The sequence below is a fragment of the Rhinoderma darwinii genome, chromosome 4 (assembly GCF_050947455.1).
Source record: "Rhinoderma darwinii isolate aRhiDar2 chromosome 4, aRhiDar2.hap1, whole genome shotgun sequence".
Lineage (NCBI taxonomy): Eukaryota > Metazoa > Chordata > Amphibia > Anura > Rhinodermatidae > Rhinoderma > Rhinoderma darwinii.
The window spans coordinates 22,264,184-22,291,507 of NC_134690.1; the positions used below are offsets into that span (position 1 = coordinate 22,264,184).

At 46.6% G+C, this 27,324-nt stretch overlaps 1 protein-coding gene across 2 annotated transcripts in view; it reads left to right on the forward strand.

Annotated features, from left to right (window-relative positions):
• The window catches only part of LOC142760630 (allurin-like), a 115,865-nt gene that overhangs the window by 57,390 nt on the left and 31,151 nt on the right, over positions 1 to 27,324 (forward strand). For both annotated transcript variants that reach the window (XM_075863821.1, XM_075863822.1), the window contains exons 3-4: positions 734 to 841; positions 22,947 to 23,037. In XM_075863821.1, the coding sequence (XP_075719936.1) occupies positions 734 to 841; positions 22,947 to 23,037 (199 nt within the window). The remainder of the gene's footprint in view (positions 1 to 733; positions 842 to 22,946; positions 23,038 to 27,324) is intronic.

Below are 27,324 nucleotides of genomic sequence, written 5' to 3' on the forward strand. Positions count from 1 at the left end.
AATGCCCCCCATAGCTGCCACATACAGTATATTTCCCCCCATAGCTGCCACATACAGTATAATGCCCCCCATAGCTGCCACATACAGTATAATGCCCCCCATAGCTGCCAGATACAGTATAATGCCCCCCATAGCTGCCACATACAGTATAATGCCCCCCATAGCTGCCACATACAGTATAATGCCCTCCACACAGTACAATCCCCCTCATAGCAGCCACCATATCAGGCCCCCCCTCCCATACCCAGTATAATGCCCCCATTTGTGCCTTATAGAAAAACAATAACATAATTACTTACCTTTCCCCGTTCCTACGGTGGGTGGAGGAGATCCTTCTCCTCCGGTCTGTGCTGTGAGTGACTCGGTGCAGACAGGCACGATGACGTCACTGCATCGTGCCTTCCTGCGCCGAGCCGCTCACGGCAGAGTGGATGATGGAGCAAGGAGCCGTCAGCTCCTTGCTACAGCATTGGCAATTCAACTGTATTTGAATCCTGAGGACGCAGATAGCGTTGGGAGTGGGACCAACGTGGTACACACCGTGTGGCAACTGGGAGCCCTGTGGGCCCACCAGGCTTTGGGGTCCAGTCGCAACTGCGACCGTTGCGACCCCTAAAGCTACTCCACTGTTTTCTGCAATCCCTATAATCCAACCCTGGTTATGTAGTTTGGGCTACTAGAATGCACTTAAACATTTATAGGTTAAAAAAGTAACTTCTCTTTCTAACCACAGGATAATTTCAGAATTGCATTGACAGAGTCCGATAAAAGAACAATTGTCAATACTCACAATACTATAAGACGAAATGTAAATCCACCAGCTGCGGACATGCAGAAAATGGTATGTTATCATAATTATATTCATTAATGTTATTATAGCAGTATCTAGTAATCCAGAAAGTTTTATAATCTGGCACATTCACAACATGGAATACTGCAGGACCAGGAGCAGTAGACTGAGCGGAAAGGAAAAATGAGCGGAAATGACAAAACAAATGTGTGTCAACATTTTATGTTGGGCTTCTCTCCCTTTAATAGCGAGTTTTACATATATATTTTTTTATGATCGTCCGATAATCCACGATATCTAATCATCCGATCCCTATCAAATCCCATTCATGACATATTAAATTAGTTATAGGGTAAGTCCAAATGGGGCGGTCCTGACACGGTCGCAAAGCGGCCAACAACAGCTCTCGCACTGTTTTCGGCACAGCTTTCAACTAGCATGTTAATGGTCGTGCATTCTGATAGGTAAAACGGCCCTTTACCTGCAAAATCGTGTAAAAAAAAGGGTGTATTAAGTAATAACGGCTCGATTTTATTCAGGTAAAGGGCCGTTTTACCCGCAATAACGCACGGCCATTAACAACCTAGTTGACAGTCGTGCCGAACACGGTGCGAGAGCGGTTATTGGCCGCGTTGCCAATGTGTCAGGACCGTGTGGATATTTTGGCAATATCCTGTGTGATAAATAGTTGTAATACCAGATATAATTGAAGATTGTTAAGGGATTGTACAGGATTAGAAAAACCAACCTACTTTCTTCAAGCAAAAGTGCACCCCTGTCTATAGGTTGTGACTGGTATTGCAGCTCTGCTTCATTGAAGTGAATAGGGCTTAGCTGCAATAACACAAACAACCTGTGGATAGGTGTGGCATTGTTTGTGATAGTATTCACACATTCCAATCATCAGGGGTCTGATATGTCATCCTCAAGACACCGCACACGAGTTTGGAAAGGTCCTGACTGTTTTGACATATCCTCTATAGTACACCACACAGGAGAGCTGACAGATCCTCTATAGTACACCACACAGGAGATATGACAGATCCTCTATACTACACCCCACAGGAGAGCTGACAGATCCTCTATAGTACACCACACAGGAGATATGACAGATCCTCTATAGTACACCACACAGGAGAGCTGACAGATCCTCTATAGTACACCACACAGGAGATATGACAGATCCTCTATAGTACACCACACAGGAGAGCTGACAGATCCTCTATACTACACCACACAGGAGAACTAACAGGTCCTCTATACTACACCACACAGGAGAGCTGACAAATCCTCTATACTACACCACATAGGAGAGCTGACAAATCTGCTATACTACACCACACAGGAGAGCTGACAGATCCTCTATACTACACCACACAGGAGAGCTGACAGATCCTCTATACTACACCACATAGGAGAGCTGACAGATCCTCTATACTACACTACACAGGACAACGGACAGATCCTCTATACTACACCACACAGGAGAGCTGACAGATCCTCTATACTACACCACACAGGAGAACTGACAGATCCTCTATACTACACCACACAGGAGAACTGAGAGCTCCTCTATACTACACCACACAGGAGAGCTGACAGATCCTCTATACTACACCACACAGGAGAGCTGACAGCTCCTCTATACTACAACCCACAGGAGAGCTGACAGATCCTCTATACTACACCACACAGGAGAGCTGACATATCCTCTATGCTACACCACACAGGAGAACTGACAGCTCCTCTATACTACACCACACAGGAGAACTGACAGATCCTCTATACTACCCCACACAGGAGAGCTGACAAATCCTCTATACTACACCACACAGGAGAGCTGACAGATCCTCTATATTACACCACACAGGAGAACAGACAGATCCTCTATACTACACCACCCAGGAGAACTGACAGATCCTCTTTACTACACCACACAGGAGAGCTGACAGGTCCTCTTTACTACACCACACAGGAGAACTGACAGATCCTCTATACTACACCACACAGGAGACCTGACAGCTCCTCTATACTACACCACACAGGAGAGCTGACATGTCCTCTATACTACACCACACAGGAAAGCTGACAGCTCCTCTATACTACACCACACAGGAGAGCTGACAGATCCTCTATACTACACCACACAGGTGAGCTGACAGATCCTCTATTCTACACCACATAGGAAAGCTGACAGATCTTCTATACTACACCACACAGGAGAACTGACTGCTCCTCTATATTACACCACACAGGAGAACAGACAGATCCTCTATACTACCCCACACAGGAGAGCTGACAAATCCTCTATACTACACCACCCAGGAGAACTGACAGGTCCTCTTTACTACACCACACAGGAGAGCTGACAGGTCCTCTTTACTACACCACACAGGAGAACTGACAGATCCTCTATACTACACCACACAGGAGACCTGACAGCTCCTCTATACTACACCACACAGGAGAGCTGACAGCTCCTCTATACTACACCACACAGGAGAGCTGACATGTCCTCTATACTACACCACACAGGAGAGCTGACAGCTCCTCTATACTACACCACACAGGAGAGCTGACAGATCCTCTATACTACACCACATAGGAAAGCTGACAGATCCTCTATACTACACCACACGGGAGAACTGACTGCTCCTCTATATTACATCACACAGGAGAGCTGACAGATCCTCTATACTACACCACACAAGACAACGGACAGATCCTCTATACTACACCACACAGGAGAGCTGACAAACCCTCTATACTACACCACACAGGAGAGCTGACAGATCCTCTATACTACACCACACGGGAGAACTGACTGCTCCTCTATATTACATCACACAGGAGAGCTGACAGATCCTCTATACTACACCACACAAGACAACGGACAGATCCTCTATACTACACCACACAGGAGAGCTGACAAACCCTCTATACTACACCACACAGGAGAGCTGACAGGCCCTCTATACTGCACCACACGGGAGAACTGACAGCTCCTCTATACTACACCACATAGGAAAGCTGACAGATCCTCTATACTACACCACACGGGAGAACTGACTGCTCCTCTATATTACATCACACAGGAGAGCTGACAGATCCTCTATACTACACCACACAAGACAACGGACAGATCCTCTATACCACACCACACAGGAGAGCTGACAAACCCTCTATACTACACCACACAGGAGAGCTGACAGGCCCTCTATACTGCACCACACGGGACAACTGACAGCTCCTCTATACTACACCACACAGGAGAACTGACAGATCATCTATACTACACCACACAGGAGAGCTGACAGATCCTCTAAACTACACCACACAGGAGAGCTGACAGGCCCTCTATACTACACCACACGGGAGAACTGACAGCTCCTCTATACTACACCACACATGAGAATTGACAGATCATCTATACTACACCACACAGGAGAACTGACAGATCCTCCATACTACACTACAGAGGAGAACTGACAGCTCCTCTACACCACACAGGAGAGCTGACAGATCCTCTATACTTCACCACACAGAAGAGCTTACAGATCCTCTATACTACACCACACAGGAGAACTGACAGATCCTCTATACTACACCACAAAGGACAGCTGACATGTCCTCTATACTACACCAAACTGGAGAGCTGACAGATACTCTATGCTACACCACGCAAGAGAGCTGACAGATCCTCTATACTACACCACACAGGAGAGCTGACATGTCCTCTATACTACACCACACAAGAGAACTGACATCCTCTATATTACACCACGCAGGAGAGCTGACAGATCCTCTATACTACACCACGCAGAAGAGCTGCCAGATCCTCTATACTACACCACGCAGGAGAGCTGACAGATCCTCTATACTACACCACACAGGAGAGCTGACAGATCATCTTTACTACACCACATAGGAGAGCTGACATATCCTCTATAGTACACCACACAGGTGAACAGACAGATCCTCTATACTACACCACACAGGAGAACTGACAGGTCATCTTTACTACACCACACAGGAGAGCTGTCAGATCCTCTATACTACACCACACAGGAGAGCTGACAGATCCTCTATACTACACCCCACAGGAAAGCTGGCAGATCCTCTATACTACACCACATGGGAGAACTGACTGCTCCTCTATAGTACACCACACAGGACAATGGACAGATCCTCTATACTACACCACACAGGACAATGGACAGATCCTCTATACTACACCACACAGGACAACGGACAGATCCTCTATACTACACCACAAAGGAGACCTGACAAATCCTCTATACTACACCACGCAGAAGAGCTGCCAGATCCTCTATACTACACCAAGCAGGAGAGCTGACAGATCCTCTATACTACACCACACAGGAGAACTGACATCCTCTATACTACACCACGCAGGAGAACAGACAGATCCTCTATACTACACCACACAGGAGAACTGAGAGGTCCTCTTTACTACACCACACAGGAGAGCTGACATGTCTTCTTTACTACACCACACAGGAGAACTGACAGATCCTCTATACTACACCACACAGGAGACCTGACAGCTCCTCTATACTACACCACACAGGAGAGCTGACAGCTCCTCTATACTACACCACACAGGAGAACTAACAGATCCTCTATACTACACCACACAGGAGAACTGACAGCTCCTCTATACTACACCACACAGGAGAACTGACAGGTCCTCTATCCTACACCACACAGGAGAGCTGACAGATCCTCTATACTACACCACACAGGAGAGCTGACAGATCCTCTATACTACACCACATAGGAGAGCTGACAGATCCTCTATACTACACCACACAGGACAACGGACAGCTCCTCTGTACTACACCACACAGGAGAGCTGACAGATCCTCTATACTACACCACACAGGAGAACTGACATATCCTCTATACTACACCACAAAGGAGAACTGACAGCTCCTCTATACTACACCACACAGGAGAACTGACAGGTCCTCTATCCTACACCACACAGGAGAGCTGACAGATCCTCTATACTACACCACACAGGAGAGCTGACAGATCCTCTATACTACACCACATAGGAGAGCTGACAGATCCTCTATACTACACCACACAGGACAACGGACAGCTCCTCTATACTACACCACACAGGAGAGCTGACAGCTCCTCTATACTACACCACACAGGAGAACTAACAGATCCTCTATACTACACCACACAGGAGAACTGACAGCTCCTCTATACTACACCACACAGGAGAACTGACAGGTCCTCTATCCTACACCACACAGGAGAGCTGACAGATCCTCTATACTACACCACACAGGAGAGCTGACAGATCCTCTATACTACACCACACAGGACAACGGACAGCTCCTCTATACTACACCACACAGGAGAGCTGACAGATCCTCTATACTACACCACACAGGAGAACTGACATATCCTCTATACTACACCACACAGGAGAACTGACAGCTCCTCTATACTACACCACACAGGAGAACTGAGAGCTCCTCTATACTACACCACACAGGAGAGCTGACAGCTCCTCTATACTACAACCCACAGGAGAGCTGACAGATCCTCTATACTACACCACACCGGAGAGCTGACAGATCCTCTATACTACACCACACAGGAGAGCTGACATATCCTCTATGCTACACCACACAGGAGAACTGACAGCTCCTCTATACTACACCACACAGGAGAACTGACAGATCCTCTATACTACCCCACACAGGAGAGCTGACAAATCCTCTATACTACACCACACAGGAGAGCTGACAGGCCCTCTATACTACACCACACAGGAGAGCTGACAGATCCTCTATATTACACCACACAGGAGAACAGACAGATCCTCTATACTACCCCACACAGGAGAGCTGACAAATCCTCTATACTACACCACCCAGGAGAACTGACAGGTCCTCTTTACTACACTACACAGGAGAGCTGACAGGTCCTCTTTACTACACCACACAGGAGAACTGACAGATCCTCTATACTACACCACACAGGAGACCTGACAGCTCCTCTATACTACACCACACAGGAGAGCTGACAGCTCCTCTATACTACACCACACAGGAGAGCTGACATGTCCTCTATACTACACCACACAGGAGAGCTGACAGCTCCTCTATACTACACCGCACAGGAGAGCTGACAGATCCTCTATACTACACCACACAGGTGAGCTGACAGATCCTCTATACTACACCACATAGGAAAGCTGACAGATCCTCTATACTACACCACACAGGAGAACTGACAGCTCCTCTATACTACACCACACAGGAGAACTGAGAGCTCCTCTATACTACACCACACAGGAGAGCTGACAGCTCCTCTATACTACAACCCACAGGAGAGCTGACAGATCCTCTATACTACACCACACCGGAGAGCTGACAGATCCTCTATACTACACCACACAGGAGAGCTGACATATCCTCTATGCTACACCACACAGGAGAACTGACAGCTCCTCTATACTACCCCACACAGGAGAGCTGACAAATCCTCTATACTACACCACACAGGAGAGCTGACAGGCCCTCTATACTACACCACACAGGAGAGCTGACAGATCCTCTATATTACACCACACAGGAGAACAGACAGATCCTCTATACTACCCCACACAGGAGAGCTGACAAATCCTCTATACTACACCACCCAGGAGAACTGACAGGTCCTTTTTACTACACCACACAGGAGAGCTGACAGGTCCTCTTTACTACACCACACAGGAGAACTGACAGATCCTCTATACTACACCACACAGGAGACCTGACAGCTCCTCTATACTACACCACACAGGAGAGCTGACAGCTCCTCTATACTACACCACACAGGAGAGCTGACATGTCCTCTATACTACACCACACAGGAGAGCTGACAGCTCCTCTATACTACACCACACAGGAGAGCTGACAGATCCTCTATACTACACCACACAGGTGAGCTGACAGATCCTCTATACTACACCACATAGGAAAGCTGACAGATCCTCTATACTACACCACACGGGAGAACTGACTGCTCCTCTATATTACATCACACAGGAGAGCTGACAGATCCTCTATACTACACCACACAAGACAACGGACAGATCCTCTATACTACACCACACAGGAGAGCTGACAAACCCTCTATACTACACCACACAGGAGAGCTGACAGGCCCTCTATACTGCACCACACGGGAGAACTGACAGCTCCTCTATACTACACCACACAGGAGAACTGACAGATCATCTATACTACACCACACAGGAGAGCTGACAGATCCTCTAAACTACACCACACAGGAGAGCTGACAGGCCCTCTATACTACACCACACGGGAGAACTGACAGCTCCTCTATACTACACCACACATGAGAATTGACAGATCATCTATACTACACCACACAGGAGAACTGACAGATCCTCCATACTACACTACAGAGGAGAACTGACAGCTCCTCTACACCACACAGGAGAGCTGACAGATCCTCTATACTTCACCACACAGAAGAGCTGACAGATCCTCTATACTACACCACACAGGAGAACTGACAGATCCTCTATACTACACCACAAAGGACAGCTGACATGTCCTCTATACTACACCACACAAGAGAACTGACATCCTCTATATTACACCACGCAGGAGAGCTGACAGATCCTCTATACTACACCACGCAGAAGAGCTGCCAGATCCTCTATACTACACCACGCAGGAGAGCTGACAGATCCTCTATACTACACCACACAGGAGAGCTGACAGATCATCTTTACTACACCACATAGGAGAGCTGACATATCCTCTATAGTACACCACACAGGTGAACAGACAGATCCTCTATACTACACCACACAGGAGAACTGACAGGTCATCTTTACTACACCACACAGGAGAGCTGTCAGATCCTCTATACTACACCACACAGGAGAGCTGACAGATCCTCTATACTACACCCCACAGGAAAGCTGGCAGATCCTCTATACTACACCACATGGGAGAACTGACTGCTCCTCTATAGTACACCACACAGGACAATGGACAGATCCTCTATACTACACCACACAGGACAATGGACAGATCCTCTATACTACACCACACAGGACAACGGACAGATCCTCTATACTACACCACAAAGGAGACCTGACAAATCCTCTATACTACACCACGCAGAAGAGCTGCCAGATCCTCTATACTACACCAAGCAGGAGAGCTGACAGATCCTCTATACTACACCACACAGGAGAACTGACATCCTCTATACTACACCACGCAGGAGAACAGACATATCCTCTATACTACACCACACAGGAGAACTGAGAGGTCCTCTTTACTACACCACACAGGAGAGCTGACATGTCTTCTTTACTACACCACACAGGAGAACTGACAGATCCTCTATACTACACCACACAGGAGACCTGACAGTTCCTCTATACTACACCACACAGGAGAGCTGACAGCTCCTCTATACTACACCACACAGGAGAACTAACAGATCCTCTATACTACACCACACAGGAGAACTGACAGCTCCTCTATACTACACCACACAGGAGAACTGACAGGTCCTCTATCCTACACCACACAGGAGAGCTGACAGATCCTCTATACTACACCACACAGGAGAGCTGACAGATCCTCTATACTACACCACATAGGAGAGCTGACAGATCCTCTATACTACACCACACAGGACAACGGACAGCTCCTCTGTACTACACCACACAGGAGAGCTGACAGATCCTCTATACTACACCACACAGGAGAACTGACATATCCTCTATACTACACCACAAAGGAGAACTGACAGCTCCTCTATACTACACCACACAGGAGAACTGACAGGTCCTCTATCCTACACCACACAGGAGAGCTGACAGATCCTCTATACTACACCACACAGGAGAGCTGACAGATCCTCTATACTACACCACATAGGAGAGCTGACAGATCCTCTATACTACACCACACAGGACAACGGACAGCTCCTCTATACTACACCACACAGGAGAGCTGACAGCTCCTCTATACTACACCACACAGGAGAACTAACAGATCCTCTATACTACACCACACAGGAGAACTGACAGCTCCTCTATACTACACCACACAGGAGAACTGACAGGTCCTCTATCCTACACCACACAGGAGAGCTGACAGATCCTCTATACTACACCACACAGGAGAGCTGACAGATCCTCTATACTACACCACACAGGACAACGGACAGCTCCTCTATACTACACCACACAGGAGAGCTGACAGATCCTCTATACTACACCACACAGGAGAACTGACATATCCTCTATACTACACCACACAGGAGAACTGACAGCTCCTCTATACTACACCACACAGGAGAACTGAGAGCTCCTCTATACTACACCACACAGGAGAGCTGACAGCTCCTCTATACTACAACCCACAGGAGAGCTGACAGATCCTCTATACTACACCACACCGGAGAGCTGACAGATCCTCTATACTACACCACACAGGAGAGCTGACATATCCTCTATGCTACACCACACAGGAGAACTGACAGCTCCTCTATACTACACCACACAGGAGAACTGACAGATCCTCTATACTACCCCACACAGGAGAGCTGACAAATCCTCTATACTACACCACACAGGAGAGCTGACAGGCCCTCTATACTACACCACACAGGAGAGCTGACAGATCCTCTATATTACACCACACAGGAGAACAGACAGATCCTCTATACTACCCCACACAGGAGAGCTGACAAATCCTCTATACTACACCACCCAGGAGAACTGACAGGTCCTCTTTACTACACTACACAGGAGAACTGACAGGTCCTCTTTACTACACCACACAGGAGAACTGACAGATCCTCTATACTACACCACACAGGAGACCTGACAGCTCCTCTATACTACACCACACAGGAGAGCTGACAGCTCCTCTATACTACACCACACAGGAGAGCTGACATGTCCTCTATACTACACCACACAGGAGAGCTGACAGCTCCTCTATACTACACCGCACAGGAGAGCTGACAGATCCTCTATACTACACCACACAGGTGAGCTGACAGATCCTCTATACTACACCACATAGGAAAGCTGACAGATCCTCTATACTACACCACACAGGAGAACTGACAGCTCCTCTATACTACACCACACAGGAGAACTGAGAGCTCCTCTATACTACACCACACAGGAGAGCTGACAGCTCCTCTATACTACAACCCACAGGAGAGCTGACAGATCCTCTATACTACACCACACCGGAGAGCTGACAGATCCTCTATACTACACCACACAGGAGAGCTGACATATCCTCTATGCTACACCACACAGGAGAACTGACAGCTCCTCTATACTACCCCACACAGGAGAGCTGACAAATCCTCTATACTACACCACACAGGAGAGCTGACAGGCCCTCTATACTACACCACACAGGAGAGCTGACAGATCCTCTATATTACACCACACAGGAGAACAGACAGATCCTCTATACTACCCCACACAGGAGAGCTGACAAATCCTCTATACTACACCACCCAGGAGAACTGACAGGTCCTTTTTACTACACCACACAGGAGAGCTGACAGGTCCTCTTTACTACACCACACAGGAGAACTGACAGATCCTCTATACTACACCACACAGGAGACCTGACAGCTCCTCTATACTACACCACACAGGAGAGCTGACAGCTCCTCTATACTACACCACACAGGAGAGCTGACATGTCCTCTATACTACACCACACAGGAGAGCTGACAGCTCCTCTATACTACACCACACAGGAGAGCTGACAGATCCTCTATACTACACCACACAGGTGAGCTGACAGATCCTCTATACTACACCACATAGGAAAGCTGACAGATCCTCTATACTACACCACACGGGAGAACTGACTGCTCCTCTATATTACATCACACAGGAGAGCTGACAGATCCTCTATACTACACCACACAAGACAACGGACAGATCCTCTATACTACACCACACAGGAGAGCTGACAAACCCTCTATACTACACCACATAGGAGAGCTGACAGGCCCTCTATACTGCACCACACGGGAGAACTGACAGCTCCTCTATACTACACCACACAGGAGAACTGACAGATCATCTATACTACACCACACAGGAGAGCTGACAGATCCTCTAAACTACACCACACAGGAGAGCTGACAGGCCCTCTATACTACACCACACGGGAGAACTGACAGCTCCTCTATACTACACCACACATGAGAATTGACAGATCATCTATACTACACCACACAGGAGAACTGACAGATCCTCCATACTACACTACAGAGGAGAACTGACAGCTCCTCTACACCACACAGGAGAGCTGACAGATCCTCTATACTTCACCACACAGAAGAGCTGACAGATCCTCTATACTACACCACACAGGAGAACTGACAGATCCTCTATACTACACCACAAAGGACAGCTGACATGTCCTCTATACTACACCACACAAGAGAACTGACATCCTCTATATTACACCACGCAGGAGAGCTGACAGATCCTCTATACTACACCACGCAGAAGAGCTGCCAGATCCTCTATACTACACCACGCAGGAGAGCTGACAGATCCTCTATACTACACCACACAGGAGAGCTGACAGATCATCTTTACTACACCACATAGGAGAGCAGACATATCCTCTATAGTACACCACACAGGTGAACAGACAGATCCTCTATACTACACCACACAGGAGAACTGACAGGTCATCTTTACTACACCACACAGGAGAGCTGTCAGATCCTCTATACTACACCACACAGGAGAGCTGACAGATCCTCTATACTACACCCCACAGGAAAGCTGACAGATCCTCTATACTACACCACATGGGAGAACTGACTGCTCCTCTATAGTACACCACACAGGACAATGGACAGATCCTCGATACTACACCACACAGGACAATGGACAGATCCTCTATACTACACCACACAGGACAACGGACAGATCCTCTATACTACACCACAAAGGAGACCTGACAAATCCTCTATACTACACCACGCAGAAGAGCTGCCAGATCCTCTATACTACACCAAGCAGGAGAGCTGACAGATCCTCTATACTACACCACACAGGAAAACTGACATCCTCTATACTACACCACGCAGGAGAACAGACAGATCCTCTATACTACACCACACAGGAGAACTGACAGGTCCTCTTTACTACACCACACAGGAGAGCTGACAGCTCCTCTATACTACACCACACAGGAGAGCTGACATGTCTTCTTTACTACACCACACAGGAGAACTGACAGATCCTCTATACTACACCACACAGGAGACCTGACAGCTCCTCTATACTACACCACACAGGAGAGCTGACAGCTCCTCTATACTACACCACACAGGAGAACTAACAGATCCTCTATACTACACCACACAGGAGAACTGACAGCTCCTCTATACTACACCACACAGGAGAACTGACAGGTCCTCTATCCTACACCACACAGGAGAGCTGACAGATCCTGTATACTACACCACACAGGAGAGCTGACAGATCCTCTATACTACACCACATAGGAGAGCTGACAGATCCTCTATACTACACCACACAGGACAACGGACAGCTCCTCTATACTACACCACACAGATGAGCTGACAGATCCTCTATACTACACCACACAGGAGAACTGACATATCCTCTATACTACACCACACAGGAGAACTGACAGCTCCTCTATACTACACCACACAGGAGAACTGACAGGTCCTCTATCCTACACCACACAGGAGAGCTGACAGATCCTCTATACTACACCACACAGGAGAGCTGACAGATCCTCTATACTACACCACATAGGAGAGCTGACAGATCCTCTATACTACACCACACAGGACAACGGACAGCTCCTCTATACTACACCACACAGGAGAGCTGACAGCTCCTCTATACTACACCACACAGGAGAACTAACAGATCCTCTATACTACACCACACAGGAGAACTGACAGCTCCTCTATACTACACCACACAGGAGAACTGACAGGTCCTCTATCCTACACCACACAGGAGAGCTGACAGATCCTCTATACTACACCACACAGGAGAGCTGACAGATCCTCTATACTACACCACACAGGACAACGGACAGCTCCTCTATACTACACCACACAGGAGAGCTGACAGATCCTCTATACTACACCACACAGGAGAACTGACATATCCTCTATACTACACCACACAGGAGAACTGACAGCTCCTCTATACTACACCACACAGGAGAACTGAGAGGTCATCTATACTACACCACACAGGAGAGCTGACAGCTCCTCTATACTACAACCCACAGGAGAGCTGACAGATCCTCTATACTACACCACACCGGAGAGCTGACAGATCCTCTATACTACACCACACAGGAGAGCTGACATATCCTCTATGCTACACCACACAGGAGAACTGACAGCTCCTCTATACTACACCACACAGGAGAACTGACAGATCCTCTATACTACCCCACACAGGAGAGCTGACAAATCCTCTATACTACACCACACAGGAGAGCTGACAGGCCCTCTATACTACAACACACAGGAGAGATGACAGATCCTCTATATTACACCACACAGGAGAACAGACAGATCCTCTATACTACCCCACACAGAAGAGCTGACAAATCCTCTATACTACACCACCCAGGAGAACTGACAGGTCCTCTTTACTACACTACACAGGAGAGCTGACAGGTCCTCTTTACTACACCACACAGGAGAACTGACAGATCCTCTATACTACACCACACAGGAGACCTGACAGCTCCTCTATACTACACCACACAGGAGAGCTGACAGCTCCTCTATACTACACCACACAGGAGAGCTGACATGTCCTCTATACTACACCACACAGGAGAGCTGACAGCTCCTCTATACTACACCACACAGGAGAGCTGACAGATCCTCTATACTACACCACACAGGTGAGCTGACAGATCCTCTATACTACACCACATAGGAAAGCTGACAGATCCTCTATACTACACCACACGGGAGAACTGACTGCTCCTCTATATTACATCACACAGGAGAGCTGACAGATCCTCTATACTACACCACACAAGACAACGGACAGATCCTCTATACTACACCACACAGGAGAGCTGACAAACCCTCTATACTACACCACACAGGAGAGCTGACAGGCCCTCTATACTGCACCACACGGGAGAACTGACAGCTCCTCTATACTACACCACACAGGAGAACTGACAGATCATCTATACTACACCACACAGGAGAGCTGACAGATCCTCTAAACTACACCACACAGGAGAGCTGACAGACCCTCTATACTACACCACACGGGAGAACTGACAGCTCCTCTATACTACACCACACATGAGAATTGACAGATCATCTATACTACACCACACAGGAGAACTGACAGATCCTCCATACTACACTACAGAGGAGAACTGACAGCTCCTCTACACCACACAGGAGAGCTGACAGATCCTCTATACTTCACCACACAGAAGAGCTGACAGATCCTCTATACTACACCACACAGGAGAACTGACAGATCCTCTATACTACACCACAAAGGACAGCTGACATGTCCTCTATACTACACCAAACTGGAGAGCTGACAGATACTCTATGCTACACCACGCAAGAGAGCTGACAGATCCTCTATACTACACCACACAGGAGAGCTGACATGTCCTCTATACTACACCACACAAGAGAACTGACATCCTCTATATTACACCACGCAGGAGAGCTGACAGATCCTCTATACTACACCACGCAGAAGAGCTGCCAGATCCTCTATACTACACCACGCAGGAGAGCTGACAGATCCTCTATACTACACCACACAGGAGAGCTGACAGATCATCTTTACTACACCACATAGGAGAGCTGACATATCCTCTATAGTACACCACACAGGTGAACAGACAGATCCTCTATACTACACCACACAGGAGAACTGACAGGTCATCTTTACTACACCACACAGGAGAGCTGTCAGATCCTCTATACTACACCACACAGGAGAGCTGACAGATCCTCTATACTACACCCCACAGGAAAGCTGACAGATCCTCTATACTACACCACATGGGAGAACTGACTGCTCCTCTATAGTACACCACACAGGACAATGGACAGATCCTCTATACTACACCACACAGGACAATGGACAGATCCTCTATACTACACCACACAGGACAACGGACAGATCCTCTATACTACACCACAAAGGAGACCTGACAAATCCTCTATACTACACCACGCAGAAGAGCTGCCAGATCCTCTATACTACACCAAGCAGGAGAGCTGACAGATCCTCTATACTACACCACACAGGAAAACTGACATCCTCTATACTACACCACGCAGGAGAACAGACAGATCCTCTATACTACACCACACAGGAAAACTGACATCCTCTATACTACACCACACAGGAGAACTGACAGATCCTCTATACTACACCACACAGGAGACCTGACAGCTCCTCTATACTACACCACACAGGAGAGCTGACAGCTCCTCTATACTACACCACACAGGAGAACTAACAGATCCTCTATACTACACCACACAGGAGAACTGACAGCTCCTCTATACTACACCACACAGGAGAACTGACAGGTCCTCTATCCTACACCACACAGGAGAGCTGACAGATCCTCTATACTACACCACACAGGAGAGCTGACAGATCCTCTATACTACACCACATAGGAGAGCTGACAGATCCTCTATACTACACCACACAGGACAACGGACAGCTCCTCTATACTACACCACACAGGAGAGCTGACAGATCCTCTATACTACACCACACAGGAGAACTGACATATCCTCTATACTACACCACAAAGGAGAACTGACAGCTCCTCTATACTACACCACACAGGAGAACTGACAGATCCTCTATCCTACACCACACAGGAGAGCTGACAGATCCTCTATACTACACCACACAGGAGAGCTGACAGATCCTCTATACTACACCACATAGGAGAGCTGACAGATCCTCTATACTACACCACACAGGACAACGGACAGCTCCTCTATACTACACCACACAGGAGAGCTGACAGCTCCTCTATACTACACCACACAGGAGAACTAACAGATCCTCTATACTACACCACACAGGAGAACTGACAGCTCCTCTATACTACACCACACAGGAGAACTGACAGGTCCTCTATCCTACACCACACAGGAGAGCTGACAGATCCTCTATACTACACCACACAGGAGAGCTGACAGATCCTCTATACTACACCACACAGGACAACGGACAGCTCCTCTATACTACACCACACAGGAGAGCTGACAGATCCTCTATACTACACCACACAGGAGAACTGACATATCCTCTATACTACACCACACAGGAGAACTGACAGCTCCTCTATACTACACCACACAGGAGAACTGAGAGCTCCTCTATACTACACCACACAGGAGAGCTGACAGCTCCTCTATACTACAACCCACAGGAGAGCTGACAGATCCTCTATACTACACCACACCGGAGAGCTGACAGATCTCCTCTATGCTACACTACACAGGAGAACTGACAGCTCCTCTATACTACACCACACAGGAGAACTGACAGATCCTCTATACTACCCCACACAGGAGAGCTGACAAATCCTCTATACTACACCACACAGGAGAGCTGACAGGCCCTCTATACTACACCACACAGGAGAGCTGACAGATCCTCTATATTACACCACACAGGAGAACAGACAGATCCTCTATACTACCCCACACAGGAGAGCTGACAAATCCTCTATACTACACCACTCAGGAGAACTGACAGGTCCTCTTTACTACACTACACAGGAGAGCTGACAGGTCCTCTTTACTACACCACACAGGAGAACTGACAGATCCTCTATACTACACCACACAGGAGACCTGACAGCTCCTCTATACTACACCACACAGGAGAGCTGACAGCTCCTCTATACTACACCACACAGGAGAGCTGACATGTCCTCTATACTACACCACACAGGAGAGCTGACAGCTCCTCTATACTACACCACACAGGAGAACTGACAGATCCTCCATACTACACTACAGAGGAGAACTGACAGCTCCTCTACACCACACAGGAGAGCTGACAGATCCTCTATACTTCACCACACAGAAGACCTGACAGATCCTCTATACTACACCACACAGGAGAACTGACAGATCCTCTATACTACACCACAAAGGACAGCTGACATGTCCTCTATACTACACCAAACTGGAGAGCTGACAGATACTCTATGCTACACCACGCAAGAGAGCTGACAGATCCTCTATACTACACCACACAGGAGAGCTGACATGTCCTCTATACTACACCACACAAGAGAACTGACATCCTCTATATTACACCACGCAGGAGAGCTGACAGATCCTCTATACTACACCACGCAGAAGAGCTGCCAGATCCTCTATACTACACCACGCAGGAGAGCTGACAGATCCTCTATACTACACCACACAGGAGAGCTGACAGATCATCTTTACTACACCACATAGGAGAGCTGACATATCCTCTATAGTACACCACACAGGTGAACAGACAGATCCTCTATACTACACCACACAGGAGAACTGACAGGTCATCTTTACTACACCACACAGGAGAGCTGTCAGATCCTCTATACTACACCACACAGGAGAGCTGACAGATCCTCTATACTACACCCCACAGGAAAGCTGACAGATCCTCTATACTACACCACATGGGAGAACTGACTGCTCCTCTATAGTACACCACACAGGACAATGGACAGATCCTCTATACTACACCACACAGGACAATGGACAGATCCTCTATACTACACCACACAGGACAACGGACAGATCCTCTATACTACACCACAAAGGAGACCTGACAAATCCTCTATACTACACCACGCAGAAGAGCTGCCAGATCCTCTATACTACACCAAGCAGGAGAGCTGACAGATCCTCTATACTACACCACACAGGAAAACTGACATCCTCTATACTACACCACGCAGGAGAACAGACAGATCCTCTATACTACACCACACAGGAGAACTGACAGGTCCTCTTTACTACACCACACAGGAGAGCTGACATGTCTTCTTTACTACACCACACAGGAGAACTGACAGATCCTCTATACTACACCACACAGGAGACCTGACAGCTCCTCTATACTACACCACACAGGAGAGCTGACAGCTCCTCTATACTACACCACACAGGAGAACTAACAGATCCTCTATACTACACCACACAGGAGAACTGACAGCTCCTCTATACTACACCACACAGGAGAACTGACAGGTCCTCTATCCTACACCACACAGGAGAGCTGACAGATCCTCTATACTACACCACACAGGAGAGCTGACAGATCCTCTATACTACACCACATAGGAGAGCTGACAGATCCTCTATACTACACCACACAGGAGAACTGACATATCCTCTATACTACACCACACAGGAGAACTGACAGCTCCTCTATACTACACCACACAGGAGAACTGACAGGTCCTCTATCCTACACCACACAGGAGAGCTGACAGATCCTCTATACTACACCACACAGGAGAGCTGACAGATCCTCTATACTACACCACATAGGAGAGCTGACAGATCCTCTATACTACACCACACAGGACAACGGACAGCTCCTCTATACTACACCACACAGGAGAGCTGACAGCTCCTCTATACTACACCACACAGGAGAACTAACAGATCCTCTATACTACACCACACAGGAGAACTGACAGCTCCTCTATACTACACCACACAGGAGAACTGACAGGTCCTCTATCCTACACCACACAGGAGAGCTGACAGATCCTCTATACTACACCACACAGGAGAGCTGACAGATCCTCTATACTACACCACACAGGACAACGGACAGCTCCTCTATACTACACCACACAGGAGAGCTGACAGATCCTCTATACTACACCACACAGGAGAACTGACATATCCTCTATACTACACCACACAGGAGAACTGACAGCTCCTCTATACTACACCACACAGGAGAACTGAGAGCTCCTCTATACTACACCACACAGGAGAGCTGACAGCTCCTCTATACTACAACCCACAGGAGAGCTGACAGATCCTCTATACTACACCACACCGGAGAGCTGACAGATCCTCTATACTACACCACACAGGAGAGCTGACATATCCTCTATGCTACACTACACAGGAGAACTGACAGCTCCTCTATACTACACCACACAGGAGAACTGACAGATCCTCTATACTACCCCACACAGGAGAGCTGACAAATCCTCTATACTACACCACACAGGAGAGCTGACAGGCCCTCTATACTACACCACACAGGAGAGCTGACAGATCCTCTATATTACACCACACAGGAGAACAGACAGATCCTCTATACTACCCCACACAGGAGAGCTGACAAATCCTCTATACTACACCACTCAGGAGAACTGACAGGTCCTCTTTACTACACTACACAGGAGAGCTGACAGGTCCTCTTTACTACACCACACAGGAGAACTGACAGATCCTCTATACTACACCACACAGGAGACCTGACAGCTCCTCTATACTACACCACACAGGAGAGCTGACATGTCCTCTATACTACACCACACAGGAGAGCTGACAGCTCCTCTATACTACACCACACAGGAGAGCTGACAGATCCTCTATACTACACCACACAGGTGAGCTGACAGATCCTCTATACTACACCACATAGGAAAGCTGACAGATCCTCTATACTACACCACACGGGAGAACTGACTGCTCCTCTATATTACATCACACAGGAGAGCTGACAGATCCTCTATACTACACCACACAAGACAACGGACAGATCCTCTATACTACACCACACAGGAGAGCTGACAAACCTTCTATACTACACCACACAGGAGAGCTGACAGGCCCTCTATACTGCACCACACGGGAGAACTGACAGCTCCTCTATACTACACCACACAGGAGAACTGACAGATCATCTATACTACACCACACAGGAGAGCTGACAGATCCTCTAAACTACACCACACAGGAGAGCTGACAGGCCCTCTATACTACACCACACGGGAGAACTGACAGCTCCTCTATACTACACCACACATGAGAATTGACAGATCATCCATACTACACTACAGAGGAGAACTGACAGCTCCTCTACACCACACAGGAGAGCTGACAGATCCTCTATACTTCACCACACAGAAGAGCTGACAGATCCTCTATACTACACCACACAGGAGAACTGACAGATCCTCTATACTACACCACAAAGGACAGCTGACATGTCCTCTATACTACACCAAACTGGAGAGCTGACAGATACTCTATGCTACACCACGCAAGAGAGCTGACAGATCCTCTATACTACACCACACAGGAGAGCTGACATGTCCTCTATACTACACCACACAAGAGAACTGACATCCTCTATATTACACCACGCAGCAGAGTTGACAGATCCTCTATACTACACCACGCAGAAGCGCTGCCAGATCCTCTATACTACACCACGCAGGAGAGCTGACAGATCCTCTATACTACACCACACAGGAGAGCTGACAGATCATCTTTACTACACCACATAGGAGAGCTGACATATCCTCTATAGTACACCACACAGGTGAACAGACAGATCCTCTATACTACACCACACAGGAGAACTGACAGGTCATCTTTACTACACCACACAGGAGAGCTGTCAGATCCTCTATACTACACCACACAGGAGAGCTGACAGGTCCTCTTTCTACACCACTCAGGAGAGCTGACAGGTCCTCTTTACTACACCACACAGGAGAGCTGACAGATCCTCTATACTACACCCCACAGGAAAGCTGACAGATCCTCTATACTACACCACATGGGAGAACTGACTGCTCCTCTATAGTACACCACACAGGACAATGGACAGATCCTCTATACTACACCACACAGGACAATGGACAGATCCTCTATACTACACCACACAGGACAACGGACAGATCCTCTATACTACACCATAAAGGAGACCTGACAAATCCTCTATACTACACCACGCAGAAGAGCTGCCAGATCCTCTATACTACACCAAGCAGGAGAGCTGACAGATCCTCTATACTACACCACACAGGAAAACTGACATCCTCTATACTACACCACGCAGGAGAACAGACAGATCCTCTATACTACACCACACAGGAGAACTGACAGGTCCTCTTTACTACACCACACAGGAGAGCTGACATGTCTTCTTTACTACACCACACAGGAGAACTGACAGATCCTCTATACTACACCACACAGGAGACCTGACAGCTCCTCCATACTACACCACACAGGAGAGCTGACAGATCCTCTATACTATACCACACAGAAGAACTGACAGATCCTCTATACTACACCACACAGGAGAGCTGACAGCTCCTCTATACTACACCACACAGGAGAGCTGACAGATCCTCTATACTACACCACACAGGAGAGCTGACAGATCCTCTATACTACACCCGACAGGAGAGCTGACAGATCCTCTATACTACACCACGCAGGAGAGCTGACAGATCCTCTATACTACACCACATAGGAGAACTGACAGCTCCTGTATACTACACTACACAGGAGAGCTGACAGATCCTCTATACTACACCACACCGAAGAACTGACAGATCCTCTATACTACACCACACAGGAGAGCTGACAGCTCCTCTATACTACACCACACAGGAGAGCTGACAGATCCTCTATACTACACCACACAGGAGAGCTGACAGATCCTCTATACTACACCCCACAGGAGAGCTGACAGATCCTCTATACTACACCACGCAGGAGAGCTGACAGATCCTCTATACTACACCACATAGGAGAACTGACAGCTCCTGTATACTACACTACACAGGAGAGCTGACAGCTCCTCTATACTACACCACACAGGAGAGCTGACAGCTCCTCTATACTACACCACACAGGAGAACAGACAGCTCCTCTATACTACACCTCACAGGAGAACTGACAGGTCCTTATGAATTCTCTTTGTAAAACATGTGGTAAACTATTGCTTATAATGAATATAATTTGATTATTATAATGATATATTTTTGTTTTTCTAATTAAGGTTTGGAATGAAGAAGTTGCAGCTAATGCAGAGAATGTTGCTGCATTGTGTTCATTACAGCATAGCCATGTTTCCAACAGATTTATATATAGTGAGTATGAAATGTGCTACAATAACATTAGGTACAATTTACAATCTGAGGGACGTTGTATATTATTTCTAACAGAAACCACTTCACTGATAAAAATAAGCAAGTGACCTACATACATTTCCTAATTGTGACTTTACAACATCAGATCAACATGACTGTCATCAAATTCTCTGTTCTGCCCCCATCACCACTATTTTTACTTTATATCATTGTTCATAATTAGTTGAATATTTAGACCTCCATTATTTATTTTAGAAGTAGCCACTAAAGATGAGCAAATTTCCTGAAAGTCGTTTTGGGTCCGATTCTGTCGAAATGGACATCAGATTCTGTTTAGTCTGAATAAATTTGTTGCGAATCGAAAGTGCCTCAATTGCCCTGAAAGTCGTGTTTAACACTCTGAGTTCTTCTAGAATTGTATCCAACTCATTTTAATCTCTTTAATATAAAGACAGCATTTGTAATGTTGAAGTGACAGCAACATAGATGGCAATGTACAAAGTGTTGGTAGAAGGCGGTATGCTTACTTGGAAATGGGGTTCTGTTTCCGCGAAACACGTTGTATTATAGAGACTCCTTTGTTGTGTCTTATGCAATAAACATATTTTACTAAATATCCGACTGAGTCGTGGAAGTTTTCGCCTGGATGGTGTCTCTTTCTTACAGTGGCTTCCCACCTGGTCTCTATTCCTTTTATCATCCTGAATTCACTCCCCGGCGAGGCTGGCACTTGATGCCCTAGGGAAGTCGACACCGGCAGCATTCTTCCTATTATCTTGCTCCATAATAGTGTTGTTCCTATATATGCGCATCAACTCAAGGTGAGCCTCTATTTTCCACGCTCAACAGAGAAAGACATCTTTAAACTGACACCCTATGTAGTGCCTTCATTTTTCTTGTTCTCATTTCTCTAGCCACTCTATACGCCTCTTTTATACAAAGGAATTAGGACATGTTAATGTTCCTTTCCTGGGACTCACATTGTTCTCCATTGGCCCCTGTACTCTTCAGAGCCACAGAACCTTTTAGGTGCTGTTGGCATATTTTTGTATTTTTGTAACTCACTATCGGATACATGATTACTTCTGTGAAACAATATATGGCTCGTATAAAGACGCTGTTTCTTAGGTTATAAAGATTTCTAAGCGGTGAAGAAGAGAGTCAGTACTAAGAGTTTAGTTTGCCATTCAGCTTTAGCTTTATTATTATACTAGGTAAAATATGAATGCAAAAAATTAACCCCCCATCATGGTCTCTCAGGAGATTCACCTATTTAAATGAATTATGGAATCTGTAAAAACCTGTGATAACAAATGTTAGAATGTCCACTGGATCGAAGAGCCGATTGCTGAAGGAATCCCACCTTGGTGTCCTACGCTACTATAGCTGTTAATCATTAATTGCAGTGTAGGGTACACCGGGACATTCTTGGCTCCTGCTGTTTCTAATAATTGTCCCGTACCCTTTCTCTCTGACCAATTCCTCTAACTGCTGCTGTTAGAGCCTCTAAGCACTATATGATGGCATTAATTCATATTTGCCTAATTTTGAAGACTCCAAAAAAGAAAAAAAAAAGGTCTCTTTGACTCCCAGAATAGCAAGCAAGTTACCTAGGTACCGCATCCTGATGCTTGACATCTGAAACAATAAGCACTTTTTCTACTTTTTTTTCAGTCACAGAGTCAGGACGTTGTGTGTAGCAGCACATGGGAGTGAAAAGTACTGCATGGAGTGGGAGTGAGATCTGTGAATATATACAGACCCAAGACCGGACCCCAAAATAAATTTAGACCCCCGGACCAAACCTAAGAGCAGACCCTAAATTACTGGCCATGCAGTCCTCCATAATATAAAAACAGAATGCATTAAGCCTTCACACCCGTACTACAGTCGACGCACCATTGGAAAAATGTACCAACAATGACATGGCAGAATGATCAAAAAGCATTCAACTCTAAGAAGTTTAGGTAACAAGTGCTCACAAACCTATGTGAGACATGGAATTGTACAAGAAAAAGCACGTACACTTGGGTTCCCCGATCCACACATCTATTTAGGAGAGTTTATTACGTAGTAGACCGGAAATAGTCAAGGCACTGTTTACAGCTCGCAATTTGTCCCACTGTAAGTGAGCTACATTATTATAATCTCCCATGATCATAATAGGAACATTGGGTAGTCATTCCATAAATAATACTTTTTTCAAAACCACGCTAAAAATACGGGGCCAAATATATTCCAAAAATAAACTATTTCACAACAAATATCCTGCAATGTAAACAGACATGTCATCTTTCATAATTAAGTTTCGAAGTAATAGATGAAAAAGGAACAGCACAATGATTGAGGACGCTCATCCTCCTAGAATGCCCAGTATAAGTCACATGGAAGGAGCTACCAATCCATGACCTGGTCAGTAGACTAACAGTATCTTTAGCGAGATGCGTCTCCTGTAAGCTAAAAATCGCTGACATGTGAGGCTGCAAAGAGTTAAACACGGAACAGCCCTTAACGGTATCTCCTATACCCAAACGCCCACCCTCCCCCCCTTCCATCCTTCTTAAACTTCTTAACCCGCCTTAACCCAGGCAGGTTGAGAAACAAGTTTGTATTTAAACTTGACAATACAGTAATTGAAAAAATGGGAAATATAAAATTAAACTTCCCTATTGAAGTCTGCCATATCTGCCATAATAGCATACCAAATAGGTCAGGTTTCTACCCGTGCCATGAAAAATATAATGTTTCTCCAACAGAAAGAGGCGCCGCCCTCACATACGTAGGACACACCTTAAAGAGGCTCTGTCACCAGATTTTCAAACCCCTATCTCCTATTGCAGCAGATTGGCGCTGCAATGTAGATTACAGTAACGTTTGTTTTTTTTTCAAAAACAAGCATTTTTGGCCAAGTTATGACCATTTTTATTTTTATGCAAATGAGCCTTTCTTATGGACAACTGGGCGTGTTTAAAGTTATGTCCAAGTGGGCGTGTATTGTGCCCGTTACATCTGGGCGTGTTTACTTGTTTTACTAGCTGGGCGTTGTGAATAGAAGTGTATGATGCTGACGAATCAGCATCATACACTTCTCTTCGTTACCACCCAGCTTCTGGCAGTTCAGACACACAGCGTGTCCTCGCTCATCCGACGCGATGAAGTTCCTGTGGGAGGAAGTGACGTCACATCGTGATCTCGCGAGGACACGCTGTGTGTCTGTGCACTGCCAGAAGCTGGGTGGTAACGAAGAGAAGTGGATGATGCTGATTCGTCAGCATCATACACTTCTATTCACAACGCCCAGCTAGTAAAACAAGTAAAAACGCCCAGATGTACATACACAATACACGCCCACTTGGACATAACTTTAAACACGCCCAGTTGTACATAAGAAAGGCTCATTTGCATAAATATAAAAATGGTCATAACTTGGCCAAAAATGCTCGTTTTTGAAAAAAAAAACACGTTACTGTAATCTACATTGCAGCGCCGATCTGCTGCAATAGGAGATAGGGGTTTGAAAATCTGGTGACAGAGCCTCTTTAAGGCACGTCGTTGATGCATCTAAGTTTCTATTCATTCCGGTGCCTTCTTAGGATTTTCGAAGAAATTAGTGGATCCCAGTTCCGCCATCTACAGTTTAGCAGGATACATCATAGCGTAAGGCAGTTGTAGATTCCTCAGTCGCCTTTTAACAACTGTGAACTGTGCCATCCTCTTTTAAATTTCCGCAGAGTCATCTGGAAAAAAGTATCTTTTATTGCCATTGATCATGACTTCTGGATGATCTTTTGCCTTTCTCAAGATGAGTTTTCGATCCATATAGTGCAACAATTTGACCAGTACAGTGCTCGGTGGAGTCTTCACCGGGAGAGGTAGGGTTGGGACACTATGAGCCAGTGCTACAGCATATACCAGCGCCAGTGTCTCTCTGCTAAAAACAGACTGTATCCATGACTCAAAATAGTCAGTAGGATCGGCGCCCTCATCTATTTTCGGGACCCCCAACCAGTTGGACATTATTCTATTGCAGCCAATTTTTCAGACTGTCTTATTTGGCAGTCAATGTGAATATAGATTACTTATGCCTTCTAACCTCTCTCACCACTGGGACGAGTTGGTCTTCTAGATCACTAATCCGCCCTTCAACTGCAGTGGTACATTTAGGGACTTTTTGTATGCCATGTTTCCAAAAAACATATTCAGACGAACGTATAATACGTCCGTGCAACGCGCGTGATTTTCACGCGCCTCGCACGGACCTATGTTAGTCAATGGGGCCGTTCAAAC